This window comes from Aedes aegypti, chromosome 2 (genome assembly GCF_002204515.2).
Source record: "Aedes aegypti strain LVP_AGWG chromosome 2, AaegL5.0 Primary Assembly, whole genome shotgun sequence".
In the NCBI taxonomy this organism is placed as follows: Eukaryota; Metazoa; Arthropoda; class Insecta; order Diptera; family Culicidae; genus Aedes; species Aedes aegypti.
This window is the reverse complement of record NC_035108.1, coordinates 173016394-173032721: the sequence shown is the minus strand read 5'-3', so window position 1 is coordinate 173032721 and position 16328 is coordinate 173016394. Positions and strand designations below refer to the sequence as shown.

At 37.7% G+C, this 16328-nt stretch overlaps 1 protein-coding gene across 1 annotated transcript; it reads left to right on the top strand.

Moving 5' to 3' along the window:
• Positions 1–13500: 13500 nt before the first annotated feature.
• On the top strand, positions 13501–15525 carry LOC110675149 (uncharacterized protein KIAA0754-like). The gene has a single exon (XM_021839531.1). The coding sequence runs from the start codon at positions 13501–13503 to the stop codon at positions 15523–15525; it is 2025 nt and encodes a 674-aa protein (XP_021695223.1).
• The last annotated feature ends 803 nt before the right edge of the window (positions 15526–16328 follow it).

Here is a 16328-nt window from a genome sequence, read left to right as displayed (position 1 = left end):
TTCCAAAAATAAATCCTCTTGTAACATTTGATAAAACCTGATTGAGGTCTAGAGTAACCTTTAATTAGCTCCCACATTGTCTGAAGGAAATCTTGGAGGATTTGTTAAATAAATTGCTAACTGCTATCTTTCAGGAATTCCTTGAAAACTATCGAAATGATGCTTGGAAAAAAATTGTACAACAGAGATCGCAGGAATTATTGGAATGATTTCAGAAGTATGATCTTGTCTGAATTCTTAAATAAATTTTCGAAATATCCAGTAAGATTTTACTTAGAAATTACTCGGGAAATTGTTTGGAAGAACTGCAGGATTCATGGGTAACAGGAACAACAGCAATTCATGGGTAAATATGGACGAGTTATTGTAGGAATTCATACGAAAATGCCAGTAAGGATAGCTGTAGAAACCTGCATAGAAATTCTTGTAGATCTTCCAGGAAAAAGCCGTGAACGAAATTCTTCAAAAACTCTGGACTGAACATTTTTGGATTTGGAAAAAGTCCAGATGAAAATTAGCTAATGTAACAACTGGGGCAATCCATGAAACAGTTAGTCAACAAATATCGGAGTGTTCAAGGATTTCCTGTAGTACATTCTGAAGCAATTCCTTCAAGCAAACACGGCTGGAAGATTTCCTTAGAGAATTGGTAAAAAATCTTAAGAGTAATCTCTGAAGGAGCCCCTGAAAAAAAAATCCGAAGGACCTGTGAAATAGAAACGTAATAGTCTTTGAAGGTTTCTTAGAAACCTTTAAATTTGGCAGCAGGATTCACTGCAAGCAGAAAAAGTAAGAAAGTAACATTAGAGACCTTCTTAGAAAGATGGCGACCACTTAGAAAGATGGTGTCTTAGGCAGAGTTGTTTAGTAGCTAAAAGTTCATCTTTTTAAATGGCCAAGATCCTGAAATATCCGCAAAACAAAAGTTTCATGTACACTAGCGCCACCTGATGCCAAAATTTTTAAGCGACGAACCCGGATCGCGTTTGGTTCGCGTAGTAATCGCGCTATCGGTATCGGTCACTCGTGTTTATGCTAAAATTATATCTCTATCGTTAACATAAACGAATTCTTTCCCATAAGGGGCCGTCCATTGATAACCTAAGTAATAATGGTGGGAGGGGGGGGCTTGAGATTTCTTACGCGTCATACAATTTAATTTGATTTTCATGCAAAAAATCTTACCAAGGGAGTTGGGGGTTGTTGAAAACTCCCAAAAATTGTCTTACTTAATTGATGTAAAGCGTCTAACCAAAGTCCCAGTGCATACTTGTGTGAAGTGCATGGGACTCCTCGGCTTCCATAAAGCAAGTGACACGTCAAAATTTCCCTTCATCCCCAAATTGACCTGCATGCGGACGCAGCAGGCGCTATTATTGTTTGTTATAGTAATGACAGGCCCAAAACTCACATATTGCGGATGCTATAGATCCTGTGTAGCGGCTGTTGGTTCCCTGTGTAAGTACAGCTGTTCTTGCAATAACGGAGTAGCAACTGCGGACGGTCAATGATGCTCATGATCATGCAAGAATATCCTGGTAGAATTACTTGAAAGCTCTCGAAGATTCTTTCATAAATGACAGGAATAGTTTCTATAGTAGTTGCTAGTAGAAAATACACTCAGACAAAAATTCAGTAGCAACACATACATTACTGGAGAAATCCTTTATAAAGTTCTTGTGCAATGTTTTGAATATTCCTAGGATACAGGGGCGCAACCAAGGGGGGGTTTTGGGGGTTAAATCCCCCCCCCCCAGAGCCAGAAAAAAAAAATAATTACCAAAAATATTTTTGAAATTCAACACTACACATCGTACAACTAAGAACAACGAAGTAGTAATTAAGTTTGGTTTGAATTAAAATTGTTAAATTCAATGGTTTTCACAGTTATATTCTCCTAAAGTGTTTTCTTTTTATTTGTTGACCCCTGTAGAATTTCAAAATTACATGCGAAATTAATGAAATTTTGTTGCCTTTTATGGAAAACAAACTAAGGGCTTTATATGAGAAGTTTGTTAAACATTCAGATATATGGGGACCTTTTTAACAGAAAATTGACGCAGTTCCCGAAGCATCAAAAACCCTTTGTCAAATTTTACGACTTTCAGAGCATATGAATTCCCGAAGAAGCTATTCTTCGATTTTTACAGAATTTATGTTACCGTAAAATGGGGTGAAGTTGATCACTTTCGAGCTATTCTGTTCAATATGATCTGGTGGAATGCATGTATTGTCATTCAAATATTTTTCACACCAATACTGGTTGGATATTTATCGTAATTTGAACGTAATTTTTACAAAATGATATAATCATAACAAAAATGATTTTAAGAAATCAATGAGTGAAATTTTTGATTCCATGGTGAAGTTGATCAATTACTTCGAAAAGTGTCCAAAAATAATTAAACATGTTGCTCACTAAATATGAGGCCACTGAATCTGATTCAAATGTAATGTAACTTTTTAATAATGCGATTGATTTTACAAATGAACTTTAAGAATTACAGAATTAACTGTTAAGCGCCTAAAAATAAGCAATTTCCTTTAAATTTAGCAACCTGTTTGCGAAAAGAACAAGTTTTCCTCTGAAAATTATTTTTTATCCTTGATGCGAACTCGCAAATGGGTTCAGTAAACAAATCTGGAATGTATGAGACAGTTCATTAAAATGGTATCTTTATATGACCTTATATGACTCGATTGTTTCAAGATGAACCCTTCAACACTTCATCAAACTTTTTTTAAATTCTGTTTTTCCATGGTATAGTTATTTTCATATTCAAATATGTGGGTTCAAGAATGATCAACTTCTCCCCACTGATCAACTACACCCTTAATTTAGTAGTTTGTGGTTTCCGCACTATCAAAATTACCCGCATTATCAAATATATTCCATTTTCTTCTTCTTCTTGGCATTAACGTCCCCACTGGGACAGAGCCGGCTACTCAGCTCAGTATTCTTATGAGCACTTCCACAGTTATTAACTGAGAGCTTTCTTTGCCAAAGTTGCCATTTTCGCATTCGTATATCGTGTGGCAGGTACGATGATACTCTATGCCCTGGGAAGTCAATGAAATTTCCATTACGAAAAGATCCTGGACTGACTGGGAATCGAACCCAGACACCTTCAGCATGGCTTTGCTTTGTAGCCGTGGACTCTAACCACTCGGCTAAGGAAGGCCCCATATTCCATTTTACGGTAGTTAAAAAAGGAACAAGCCTCCAATGACAAGATGGTAAACTACAAACGTCGAGTCTATTACACGACACTGAAGACGGCCTTACAGTTGAGGTCGAAACACGCGTATCTGTCAAAGGATACACAATCTAGTGGAATTAAATGGTGTAGTACTAAATTCGTTTTTTCATCTACTTACAAACAACAGGAAGCTATAAAAAGAAAGGCATATACCATTTAAAATGCTTAGGACAACATTATTCGGAAGAATTATCAATTTTAATCTAAACTCTTTTGATTTAATCGGTTTCTCTACCTCAAAAGTTAACCGTTCTATTTAGGATATATTGAAAACACTTGAGAATCACCTCCATGAGCGGAATATGATTAATAAATAGGCTGCATATATTTTCCGATGTAAAACTTGTCAAATGACACACACAAGTTATTTTATGCAAAAAGATCCATATTAGGTTCGTATTTATGCCTAAATGGGTATCCTCTCCCCTTGGAAATCCCTCGAATGGCTCTGGAACTCAATTCTATCAACTTCGTGTTTGATTCCAAAAATTTCGAATATCTAAGAAAGCATATCGATATAACGATATATTGGGAATATTAGAACTTCTCTATCGTGTTCTCTGTCCTTATCTCTGATCGAGCTCGCAGAGAGCCAATCATTATGAGGTCAAGAATGGCGCCAATCATGTCCTTGCAATCATCTGGGAAGGAAAGGTTCGCTACTGTGACTCCCATTGTTATTACACCTTGTCGGTGTAAAGTGTCGTAAATAGATCATCAATCAATCAATAAAACATAGTAATCATTTAGGATGAACTAGGGATTCTTCGAATATCTTATAAATGTTTCAAAATTGTATGATTTTTTTTTGCGATTTTAATTTCAGTAGAAGAACAACTCAATAGGTTGAGGTAACTTAAATTGTTTCTTATAAATTCCCGATTTTTCTGACCACAAGCATCTTCAACATTCCGTTTTGTGCAGTGAATTGAACATATTTTTACGCTTTTAAAAACGTGATCCAACGAAGATTTTGCACAAATTTATGGTTCAAGTTGAATACAAGAAAAAACTTCCCTCGAAAAAGTTCGCAACACAGCCCGTCGTTGATGTCGCTTAATTGGATGTTGATTTTATTGTATTGCTGATTGTACTCCTCTCGCTGCCGAGCTCGAGATTTGGCACATGTTCGCCGCATCGGATCCGTCCGTTCCTTTCTCTTTGTGTCAGTTTCAAAAATTTTCACTTTTATTTTACCTTAGCAACGTTGCGAATCTCGTCCGAACCCTCGAAGATACAGCCTAACCAAATGCCGGACCGGGGTGCGATCGGAAATCAAAATCTACACCATCAGCCGGTGAAGTTTCACAGTAAAAAATATATTGTTGTATCACGTGTTTTTAGTTGCGCATCACATATATGGTGTACTCTCACATCTATTGAACGCATCAACCAATCGGTGACTGCTGAATATCGGGACTACCAACCAATAGAACTGGTTTAAGAAGTTATGCAAAAAGGTGTAACAGTTTAACCAAGATTTGATCCCTTGTCCTGCGGATGAGAATCGCGTCCAATAACTCTTAAACATTTCACTACGCTGAGGAAGGTAGGTTGAATTTGCTACAATTTTTAAGTTCATACTGGAATCGACTTGTCAATTATTTTCATCTATCGAATCCTATTAAGTTTTGATTGGAATATTGTTGTTAAGTTGATGTGATCAAGTTCACTTACGTCCGATTATTGATACGTAGGACAAAATTACGTTGGCTGATATCATTTTATTTTTTGCTGTGTTGAGTGATATCGTCCATGGCTAGTTTTGTCTTTTCTTTGGCCGTGCTGCTATCTCTCTTCCCTGCTCCCTATCGGTGATTGTTTTGCGTTGCTAATTTTCGCTGATTTCACTCGTGACCGGCATGAATAATGATTCTTTCCTTTCAGCATTGACCAAAGGTAAAGCCGGAACATGTTCTCTGAGACCGATGTGATGTTGTGTGTTTTTTTTTGCGCGTTTTGTTCCTCCATGTTTAAGTGTTTGCCGGTTACGATGTGCGATCAAGATTCACATGTTCGCCTCGTCCGGATGGGAGTTGGTTGCTCTCATCTCAAGACTAATTTGAGTCACTGCTTAGTGCGTCCACAATGCGCGAGTCTTTTGTGGCGATAGAGCTGGACCAGTGATTCAACCATGGTCAGTTGAAATTTTCCATTTTAAAGTCAAAAAGTTTTAACAAAAATTCTGAGCATTAGCATAGATGACCTACAATTTGTAGTTGCTACTCCGTGATTGACCAGAACAACAATTGCATGACGCTTGGCTGAGTGGAAAAAGTTGCAAAATATTAGCATTTTGTCACCTTTATTCACTGAAGTGAGGAACGATGAAAAGAAATCGAACATGTTACTTACGTCTTTATTCTAGCACACGCTTGATGTATATTGCGTCCTCGTATGATGATTTTCGTCAAGTATTCTGGAAAGCGATCATTGGTCAATTTAAAAAGAATAGTTAGCACATTGAAAGTTAAACTTCTTGGCATTGACGTCCTCACTGGAACAGAGTCTGCTTCTCAGCGTAATATTCTTATGAGCACTTCCGCATTTATTAACCGAGAGCATTCTTTGCCAAAGTTGCCATTTTTACATTCGTATATCGTGTAGCGGATACGATGAAGAGAAGTCAAGGATATTTCCATTACGAAAAGATCCTGGACCGACCGGGAATCGAACCCAGACACCTTCAGCCTGGCTTTGCTTTGAAGCCGCGGACTCTAACCACTCGGCTAAGAAAGGCCCCTTTTCCCCAGAAAGCTATTGAATCACCTCTAACATGTTTAGTATTGATGTATACCTGTTACAATTTAAAATGAATCTCATTGTTTTTTTTTGTAGTCTTTGCAGTCTATTTAGGTGTGATCCACTTGCTAGGAATAGCACTGGAGAGAAATAATCAATATGTGGGGTCACTGAGGTTTTGTATAAAAATATTTTACTCCAAAACGTCAATTGACTGTTCAAACGGATCAGCAAACAAAATTTTCTTGCTACTTTTTTAGTACGCAATCTATATGTACTTTAAATGTTATTTTTTGGTCAATTAGGACTCCAAGGTATTTAAAAACATCAAATCCAACCCTTTAGAATTCAATGAAACTTTCTGGGTGTGAAGACTATGTGAAACTAAAATACTTTACATTCTTTGTTTTTTCATAATCGATCTAGACTAACACTTGGAAAGGGTCAATTTTTTTACTTATTTTTAAAACCCGTATAACTCGAAAACGGTTTTCAAGTGATAAATGAGTTTGAATCAGAAAATATATTCTATTTTTTATTGAGAATTGTTGAAAAAACGGAATTATACAGTGATTATGTTTTTTAAATGAAGGCAATCAATGGACTTTGCCTCTGCCTATAAGTAAATTAATGAAAATGTGAAATTAATGCTTAACAGTTTAGGAATCGTCTCTCAGGCAGAAATTAGTAAAGAACTGTTATGCGATGTTTTAGTAAGAACGACTGATTGTTTTTTTTTAGAATGTGAAAATTGTAATTCCAAAGATAATATTACAGGAGAACTAATCTCGCTTTTAGAGGAAAGCGACAAAGAAGATGTAGTTTTTCAGCAACGGCTCACCACCGATCGCTGTAACTTAGAAACTATAATGAAGCTTGTTGAAGAATTTTTTACGTATTTCGTAGAGAAAGTTGATAAGCTCATACATAACTCATGATTTTATTTGCAAAGAACAGTCTTCTTTTTTACGAAACAAAAAAGACTCCTTAAAATAAGGTGAAATACTGGTAATTAGCGACTTTTCTGAAAATTATAGTTTTATCATACAAAACGCTGCTCAAGGATATCACTGGAATAATTCCCAAGCAACGATACACCCATTCGAGATTTGCAATAAAAAAGATATTAAATTGGAAAACGTTAGTTTTATTATAATATCAGAAGTGTTGACCCATGACACAGTAGCAGTTCAGCTATTTATTTCAAAATTGATAAATTTTGTTAAACTAAACATAAAATTCTCAAAAGTTATTTTTATGTCAGCTGATTATAAAAATGAAAAAATGAAAAAAAAATTGCCAGCTTATGAAATTTCAAGAAAATACCTGGATTTGAAGCAGATTTGCTACATCCCACGGCAAAGGCCCCTGTGACGCTAATGGTGGCACTCTCAAGCGAATGGCAAAAAGAGCAAGTCTTGCAAAAGACTGTGGAAACACAATCGCAACTTCGCGAGAACTACCTATTCGACTGGGCAGTGAAACAAACTGATACATGTATCGCCAAATTAAATTTCTGTTATATATCTAATGAACAATATGTTAAAATGTCAGAGGAATTAGTGGAATTGTTTGATAAGGTCAAAACTGTCCCTGGTACCTAAAAATATCATTGCTTTATGCCTATTAGTAATACACAAATTGCAACCAAACGGTATACCAATTCAAAGGATGAACCAAAAACATTCAATTTATTCAGTAAAGCCCAAAAATAATGTAAATATTCATGTGCAGATACTACATTTTAGGATAAATAGCAAAAATAAAAAAAATAATAAAGCATGATAAAAACAAACCACGACTTTTTTTCATAAGCATAATATTTACCCTTTCCAGACACCTGTTAAGATTGACTTTGACCAAATAGGAAATGAAATATTATCGTGATATCTTTCAAACCATAAAAACCCATCGGATTGTTAGACGGAGTTGATTTTCCCATAAGCGGTTTGGTGCAAGATCAATTGTATTCAATTAAAATAAAACTTTATAATTCCGTTTTATTTCTTTTAACTACTCCCAGTAAAACATATTTAATCTATTTTGTGATTCAAACTCATTTATCACTTGAAAATATGATCACACTAGACTAAATAAAGCGAAAAAAAAATGAAAAATCCATCTTGGACTTAGAAAACGCGATGTTGGAAAAAAAATTTCCCTCAAATATGCTTAATTTGCGATGTATGGACGACTTTTAGTAAATTTAATTACGAAACTTTTTGCTTAAGGATGATCAAAATCTGAAATGGTCGTTTTTTTAAATCGACTGTGAAGTTTTGAATCTTTTTTTTTCAGTGTAGAAAATGTTTTTTTATATTTTCAATATTTTTTTTCTAAAACTTTAGGAAATTTCACGACAGTCCTCCATACAACACTTTTTTGTAGGTCTTACCGTTTTCGAGTTACACGGGTTAATAAAAAAAAAAAGTAAAAAAAAACTTTGACCCTTTTCAAATGTAAGTCAAGATAGATTTTGAAAAAAAAAACAAAATGCTAAATATCTTAGTTTCACATACTTTTGACATCCAGAAAGTTTCATTAAATTCTGAAGGGGTGCTGCCAATCGCGTGTCGAGTTGGCGTGAAATCCGTCAAGAGACTCATCCAAGAGTTTCACCAGAGATTCCTACAAGAACTCAGTATGTTCTGTCAAAATTCCACCAGTGGTGTTTTCACAAGATATCAAAAGTTTCACTAGGGACTCCTCCAGGGATGCTTCCAAGGGTTTCTTCAAAACTTCGTTGAGAGAAACTTTCAAGAATATCTCCGAAGGTTCCCTCAGGCCTTCTTCCAGGGTTTCTTCCAGATACGTCTTCTGTGATTTTTTTTAGGAATTCTTCCATAGTTTTCTGCTTTGTTCATCCTGGATTTTGTCCAAGAATTTTAATGGTATTTCTCTAAATTTTCTCCCTAGATTCTTTCAAAGATTCTACTAGATTTTTTTTCAAGAGATTTTTGAAGAAATTCTTCCAAGAATGCTTCAAGAGATTTTTCTGAAAGACCTTCATGGGTCTAGGCCAGCGGTTTTCACATCGTTTTGCAGGTGGTCCGCGACAGTTTTGAAAATTTGTACCAATTTCTTGATGCTTCTAAACAATTTGCTTTGAAATACTATTTTATTTTGACCAGACTATGCCATACTTAAAATTTTCGGGAGTGCTTATTTCATAGATTAGTAACTCATTAGTTGCGACCAATCGTTCGAATTTTCATTTAAGTTAATAAGCTAACTGTTTTGTTCTCTAGATTTGTGCCCTTGAAAATTTAGAGATCATTCTCATTCATCTTCACCTTATTATGTTTTCGACGTTCTGGTGAATAATTAAACACAGTTTTTACGAGTCTTATACACGGTGTTGAAATCTACCATTATCGAACGCCTATGTCTCTCGGATACTTTTACTAAAACATACAAAAATCCGTCGGGGAACATTTTCGCAACACATTTTTTTGGGACAGTTTTAGCTGAAAAATCAGGGTTTCTTGAACTGGATAGGAAGCAACTCTTAAAGTTGAAGAAATCCAATTTTCCCCCGACAGAATACTTAAATACTTTAAGGATGTAAAAATTTGGTCGGGATACTTATCTTCGTCGAAACTAATCTGATATTTTTATACCGTGATACAAAATTAAGGATATTTCCGAGGTTCTCTAAAATTGTGAATTTTTCCGAACGTTCTGAATTTATGGTTAATCCATTCAAACACATTAATAAGGGCCTAATAAGAAATATTTCGCAACTGAAACTCGCTCAGTTGTTCGAACTAAAAAACCAAAACTTTCCTAACAAAAGCGTTTCTGAAATTTTCAAGCCATGAAGTTTGAAATATTTGACAAAAAAGCAAATATATTTACATTTAGATGCCTAACTGTCACAGTTAAAGTCTGAAATGAAAAAAAAAAACTTGGTCAATCAAATAAAACAAATCGTTTTAATAGTTCAAAATAAAATCCAAATTAAGGTGTAGATGAATCGAATTCAAAGCTCAATTTTTTTCGAGCAGAATTATATAATACTGAACATTCGTTTGTGTTGAAAACTTGATCGATAAGTCACCAACAATAAGTGACCAATCAATCAAGTTTTCAACTTTATTAAGTGTTTGGTTTTCCAAATTTGTGTCCTTAATTTTTTTTTTGATTCGATTCATCTTTTCCTTAACCCGTTAACGCCCAAGGTATCTCACAATTGGAATTCAGCTCCGTTTTTGTTACTCATAGTCGTATTCCCATAAATTAAACCTTATTTCACCAAAAAATTTCAAGTCTATGGTGGGGATCCAAAAAAATTCTTGAAAGTGTGTCGTCCATGTCTAGCTGTTCTATAAGTTTATTTTCGAGATTAATCAAATATATTTTCATGCAGTTCGACCCATTACAATGTAAACAAGTTGGAAAAAACTGCTGGTGAGAGGTAATTCATAAATTACGTCATGTACAGAAGAGGAAGGAAGGGTTACAATGAAACGTAACTACTCATACAAAAATTGGAATCCACACAAATAGTTTGATACAATGGAAAATTGAGAAGGATGAATATGGCAAAACTTTGCGTGGACGTACCCTGATAAAGAAATTGCAACATAAAGATTAAAAATTTCAGAGGCGAATGGTGCATGCCAGAACTAAATCATTTAGTGACTTCAATTCACTTTTCTGCTCTACCACGTAAGTAAAATACAGACATACATACATTTCCATACATGTACATGTACAATAATGCACACTTAAGCCATTTATACCAAAAACAAAATAAAATCTCACATCAAATATTTTGATTTAGAAAAAATAAAGTTTGGTCACTAGCGCCATCTTGGGAGTGTTTTCCGAAATTATAAGGTTTTATGCGAATAGGTATTATTTAGTTGTTCAACTTTGTCGAAGACACCATTTTTGTATCTCATAACTGGACTAAGATATAAGCAAATAAAGTTTTGGCTCACTTGCGCCATCTTGGGAGTGTTTTCCGAATTTGTAAGGTTCTATGCGAATAGGTATTATTTAGTTATTGAACTTTGTCGAAGACACCAATTTTTTATCTCATCGCAGGACTGAGATATAAACGAAGCAAATATTTGTACGCAGGAAAGTTGTTTCATATGTTGCTTATATATACGACATTTGTTGGCGTCTGTGCGCCACCTGGTGAGTTAATTCTGAATTAAAATAGTTACCAAGTGGAAGTCAGCAGTCCTGTGATCAACTTTGCAGAAGACAGTTTTCTCCTAAACCTCTTTATTTTCAAGATATTTGTTCTACAAGTACTGTCCTATTTATAGGACGCTGGGCGTTCGGGGCTTCTGTCCTATTTTTAGGACGCTGGGCGGATATGGGTTAATGAAATTTTAGCCAACATATTACTTCACGATTTTCATAGAAGTTTGGGGTTGATTTAAGCGTGTAAAAAGTCCAAATATCCAACGGACTGGTGGTGCTCCATATAATAAATTTTATTTCAAAAAGTGCTCCGCGAGCCAAAAAGGCTGAAAACCCCTGGTCTAGGCAATGTTCCAGGGATTCCTTCTGAGATTTGTCTCGAGTTTTTCATCAAATAATTCTCCAGATATCTCATGGGTTAGTTTCTATAATTCCTCTAGGGATCTTGCTCAGGTCGTTCTAGGCATCCCTCCTGAGATTTCTATTGATGTTCGTCCAGAACATTTTCAGGTATTTTTCCTCTTCAGATTCTTCTTAGAATTGCTTCAAAATTCTTCCTAAGATTCTTCCAATAGTTTTATCATCAAAGATTCCTCCAAGAATTATCATATGAATTCCTCAAAGCATTCTTCCACTTATTGCTTCAGGTATTTCTTTAGAAGATGTTCCAGGAATTCTTTCACAGAATAATTCCATTTTTTCTTTTAGAATATCTTCAAAATTTACTTTAGAGATTCCTTATGATATCAAGAATTCCTCTGGGGTTTCACCAAGAATCCCATAAAGAACAGTTTCAACAGAACTTCATAAGGAATCCCTTGCAAGATTCGCAGGAATTCATTACCTTTTGATATTCCTAGAGAATTTTCGGATAAAATACTCGGAAAAATTCCTGGAGGCATTTCATAATTTTGATTTTATAATAATAGTTCCTACCTCTTGCAAAGCAGTCCCCCAAGAATTATCGAAAACGTTCTCTTGATTGAGAATGCCTTCGAAATCTTGAGTAACTTGATTTTCAAATGAACTTTAGTGCCCCCCGCGTGCTTTAAAGCTGCTTATCAAATTTTTGAGCTTCTTTGCAATTTGTTTAAAATATTTTGTTTTTCTATTTCAACGTTGCAATTGGCTTTCGTTGCATTTTCAAAATTTTGAACAGTTTTCAAAGAAGCTTTTGCCAGGGTCCGATTGATAAATTTAATTTTCACAATTTTTATTTCTCATTCCAGTCAAACGTTGTGCTTCCATTTATCATCTACATTTCTCCGGTGAAGTTTCCCGTGCTACAGACCTGTCCGAGCCGCCGTTGGCGCGAAGAACAAGAAGTTAGAAAATCAAATTATCCCCTCCAGTAGCATCGCAACGGCATCAAAAGCCTTCGAAGATCTCAACGATGGGCACGGAGAGAAACCTTCCCGGTGCCTTCAAGTGATCGGATCTAACACAAAACCTACTCGGTGAAATGATTTCCCTGGTGCTTTGACTTGTGTTGGATCTTCCAGCCAGGGGGAAGGCAAGAAAACAACAAAGTAAATAAGTGCTCCCACGGGCAAATGGCATAAACAATCCCCCCGGAGGGTAAAAAGAATTGGTTTATGAATGTCCGTGATTCGAATCGAGTGTTTGGCCAGTTTATGATGATGGGCCTTGGGGGAGTGGAAGGACGAGGTGTACTGATGATGAGTGCAAAAGAGCGAAAACTCCATCGGAAGATTCTTTTCGCCATCTTTCTCAGGTGTGAGCACATCACAGCCAAATCGTTCTTCCCCGTTTTGCTTGCTTTTCGATGATCTCGCTCTTTCTTTCTGTTTTCTCTGGCGGTGAACCGTGATTTAGGCCCGACATGATATGTTGACCGGTGGAGCTCGAGACTCGCTGATTGCATACAGAACTTTGCTATCCCCATGCTCTGTCTGTGCTTGAGATGGAATGGCATCGCCCAGGAAGGCAGACGGAAGGAACGGGAAGCGGTCTCTAAAGTGAGAAGCGCTGGAAGGAAAGTCACAAGAAGGAAAGAAAGAAAAAAATATAACGGGTCATCGGCTTACGACCAACGGTGATATAAAATCGAGCTTCTTTCTCATTTTACATTCAGTCGGAGACATTAATTGGCTAAGTGCAGATCGTCGTCGATCACACCACCGACTAGGAACGAAGGAATCATACATTCATTAGCAGAACGGTGGCAGATAGAAAGTGTGCAAAACGAAAGTGACTGACTGATAGTGTGTAGGAACTGAACAAAAATATATTTTAGTGAATTATTTGTGCCAAAACAAATCTCGCACCTTCGACGATCTTTCTGCGGTAGATCTCGAAGAGACTTTTATTGTAGGAAATGAAGGTGTTACTAATTTGTGCGTTAGCCTGTGTGGCGCTAAGTGGAGTTTACGGTGCCTCGATTATCCGAGTCGCGAGGGAAGATGTGCTTCCAGTAGTCGAAGAGGTGATTAAAGAGGAAATCGTCAGTGAGCTGCGCAAAAATGAAATTCCGGTGGCCGTCGAGGAAGAACCAGCTAAGGTTATAATCGAGGAAACTGTTGTTCCGGTGGAAAACCAACGCACCATTGCTGAAGTCGTCGAAGTTGCTGAGCCAGTTGGTGTTGTTGTTGAGGATGCCGTTGTTCCCGTCGTTGAAAAGGAAACCGTCGAGGCTCTACGAAGCGCTGCTCCAGTAATGGCTGTTGAAGAGCCAGTAGCAGTCGTCAAGGAAGCTGAAGTAGTTGCTGAGCCCGTGGTTGAAGACAAAATCGTTGCTCCCGTCGAAGCTCTGCGCAACGTTGAACCAGTAGTCGAAGTCGTCGAGCAAGTTGTCGTTCAGGATGTTAAGGATGAGCAAATCAACGGCAATCCTGAAGAATCCCTACGCAGTGCTCTGCCAGTGGTTGCTGAAGAGAAAGTTGTTGAAGCAGTTGTCAAGGATGAACCAGTCGCTGAGGATAAGGAGGAAACCGTCGTTCCTGCCGTGCGAACTGTTGCTGAAGTTATCATGGATAAGGCTGAAGAAAAAGTTGCTGATGAAGCAGCTGCTGTTAAGGATGTAGAAGTTGAACCAATCGTATCCATGAACAACGCTGACCCAGTTGCTGCCGTCGAAGAACCAGTTGCTGTGGTTTTGGACGAAGTCAAGGATGAAGTTGCTCAGGATGTTGTCGAAGATGCCGTTGTCCCCGAAGTCGTTGTTGTTCCACAACCAATCAAACCCTTCGTTGAAATGGTCGCCGAAGTACAGGCTGCGGCTGATGCTGCCGTTGAATCAGACAATGTTGATGAGAAGGCTGCTGAAAGCGAGGATGTAGCTCCAGTTGAATCGCTACGGTCTGTTGCTCCGGTCGTTGCCGTCGAAGAACCCGTTGTAGCCACTGTTGAGGAGAAGAAGGAAGTTGTTGCTGAACCAGTTGCTGATGTTGTTGCTGAAGTTGCTGCCGATGAGGTTGTGGCTCCAGTTGTCGCTGACGATGTAGTAGAAGAAAAAGCTCCGGATGCTGAAGTCGCTGTTGAAGAGAAGGTAGTTGCTCCAGTTGAATCGCTGCGATCTGTCATCCCAGTTGTCGGAGTGGAAGAGCCAGAGGTTGTTGCCGCTGTTGTTTCTGACAATGAAGTAGCTCCAGTAGTTAAAGCTGTTGCTGAAGAAAAGATTGATGAAGTCAAGGCTGATGCTGTAGAAGAGCAAGTTGGTGTTGTCAAGGCTGTCCCTGTTGCTGAAGAAGTTGCTCCAGTCAAGGAAGTTGAACAGGAACCTTCCGATGTTCTCCGTGCTGTTGACGTTAAGCAAGATGATTCCACTACCAGCCGCCCAAATTTGATCCAGCAGATTATTCAGCCAGTTAACAATCTTATCCAAAACAGTCCAATTGGATCGATCCTGAACCGTGGATCTACCACAGCTGCCCCAGCCGTTGCAGCCGATGCTCCCGCTGAAGGTGAAGCAGTTGCCAATGATGCCGCCTCAACTACTACCACTGCCCCCAACTTCATCCAGCAGCTTGGACAAAACTTCCAGAACTTCTTGAATCCAAATTCCCAGAACGCCCAAACTGGTGGTGATGCTACCACTGCTCGACCAAACATTATTCAACAGGTACAAAATGCTGTTGGATCGGTCTTGAACAGGCCATCCAGCAACTCCGAACAATCCGGACAGCAGCCAAACCCGATCCAGAGCATAGTCCAGAATGTGCAAAACTTCTTCCGACCAACATCCGCTCCTTCGAGCGCTGAAACCCCAGCACCTGCAGCCACTCCAGCGGCTTCTGCTCCAGCTCAATCAGCTGATGCCGCCCCAGTTGCAGCTCCCGCAGCCGCCGAACCTGTCCCTGAAAATTCTGAATCAGCCCAGATCACGGAAAACCAAACTGCCTAGATGAAAAAATCTTAAGTTCATGCTAGTTAGGATCTTGTACTTGTAATAAGCCATACGATTCAAACACACATACTTACACACTCGAATTGCTACAGTGGTAGGGAAAAGGTTGACATTCCTTTCTTATTTTAAGGAATCTAACGTTTTCAAGGGAAACTCATCAAGTCAGATCATTTCGTTTGTAGTGGCAACAAATTCTTCTCGAAGAAGCTCCTTTCCTCTCCCTTCAGTGCCATCTTGCAAAAGCTCGCATGCCAAGTTCCCCCTCCCGATTGGAGGAAAGTTTGCAAGCGAGAGCATTTCGATTGGAGAAGTTTCCGAGGAAGGGACTGCTTTCATCGATTTAATTTATTTATTATTAACCGAACGAAACGAAATATTTATTAAAATGTGATTCTCAGATAATAACAAAACTTAAATTCTACACAACAAAAACACAGAAACCGTTCTATCTCTAAAAGACGAAAAAACGAACAAGAAAGTAAAAAATGTAAAATGTTTGTAAAAAGCCGAAAAAAATAATAAAATGAATAATAAAATTTAGCAATTTGGTTTAACTTGTATGAACGATGACGTATTCGAAACAAGTGATGGGCAGATTTTAATTAATTACTTTCGCAGTCCCATTCAAGAGCTATTAGATTGGCTGTTGTGCAGGCTTAATTGCGATTTGCGGCCTTTTATTGATCGCCTTCCGGATCATTGCTCCTCGCCAAATCTGGCAAACAGTTTTCCTCTTCGATGTCTTCTTCTATGTCTCAAACTGCCAATTATCTCCACCAACTGTTCTCCTTGCTCTCCTC

What these genes read in the sequence shown, in the direction of transcription:
- LOC110675149 (XM_021839531.1), top strand. Translation starts at nt 13,501, where the DNA reads ATGAAGGTGTTACTAATTTGTGCGTTAGCCTGTGTGGCGCTAAGTGGA.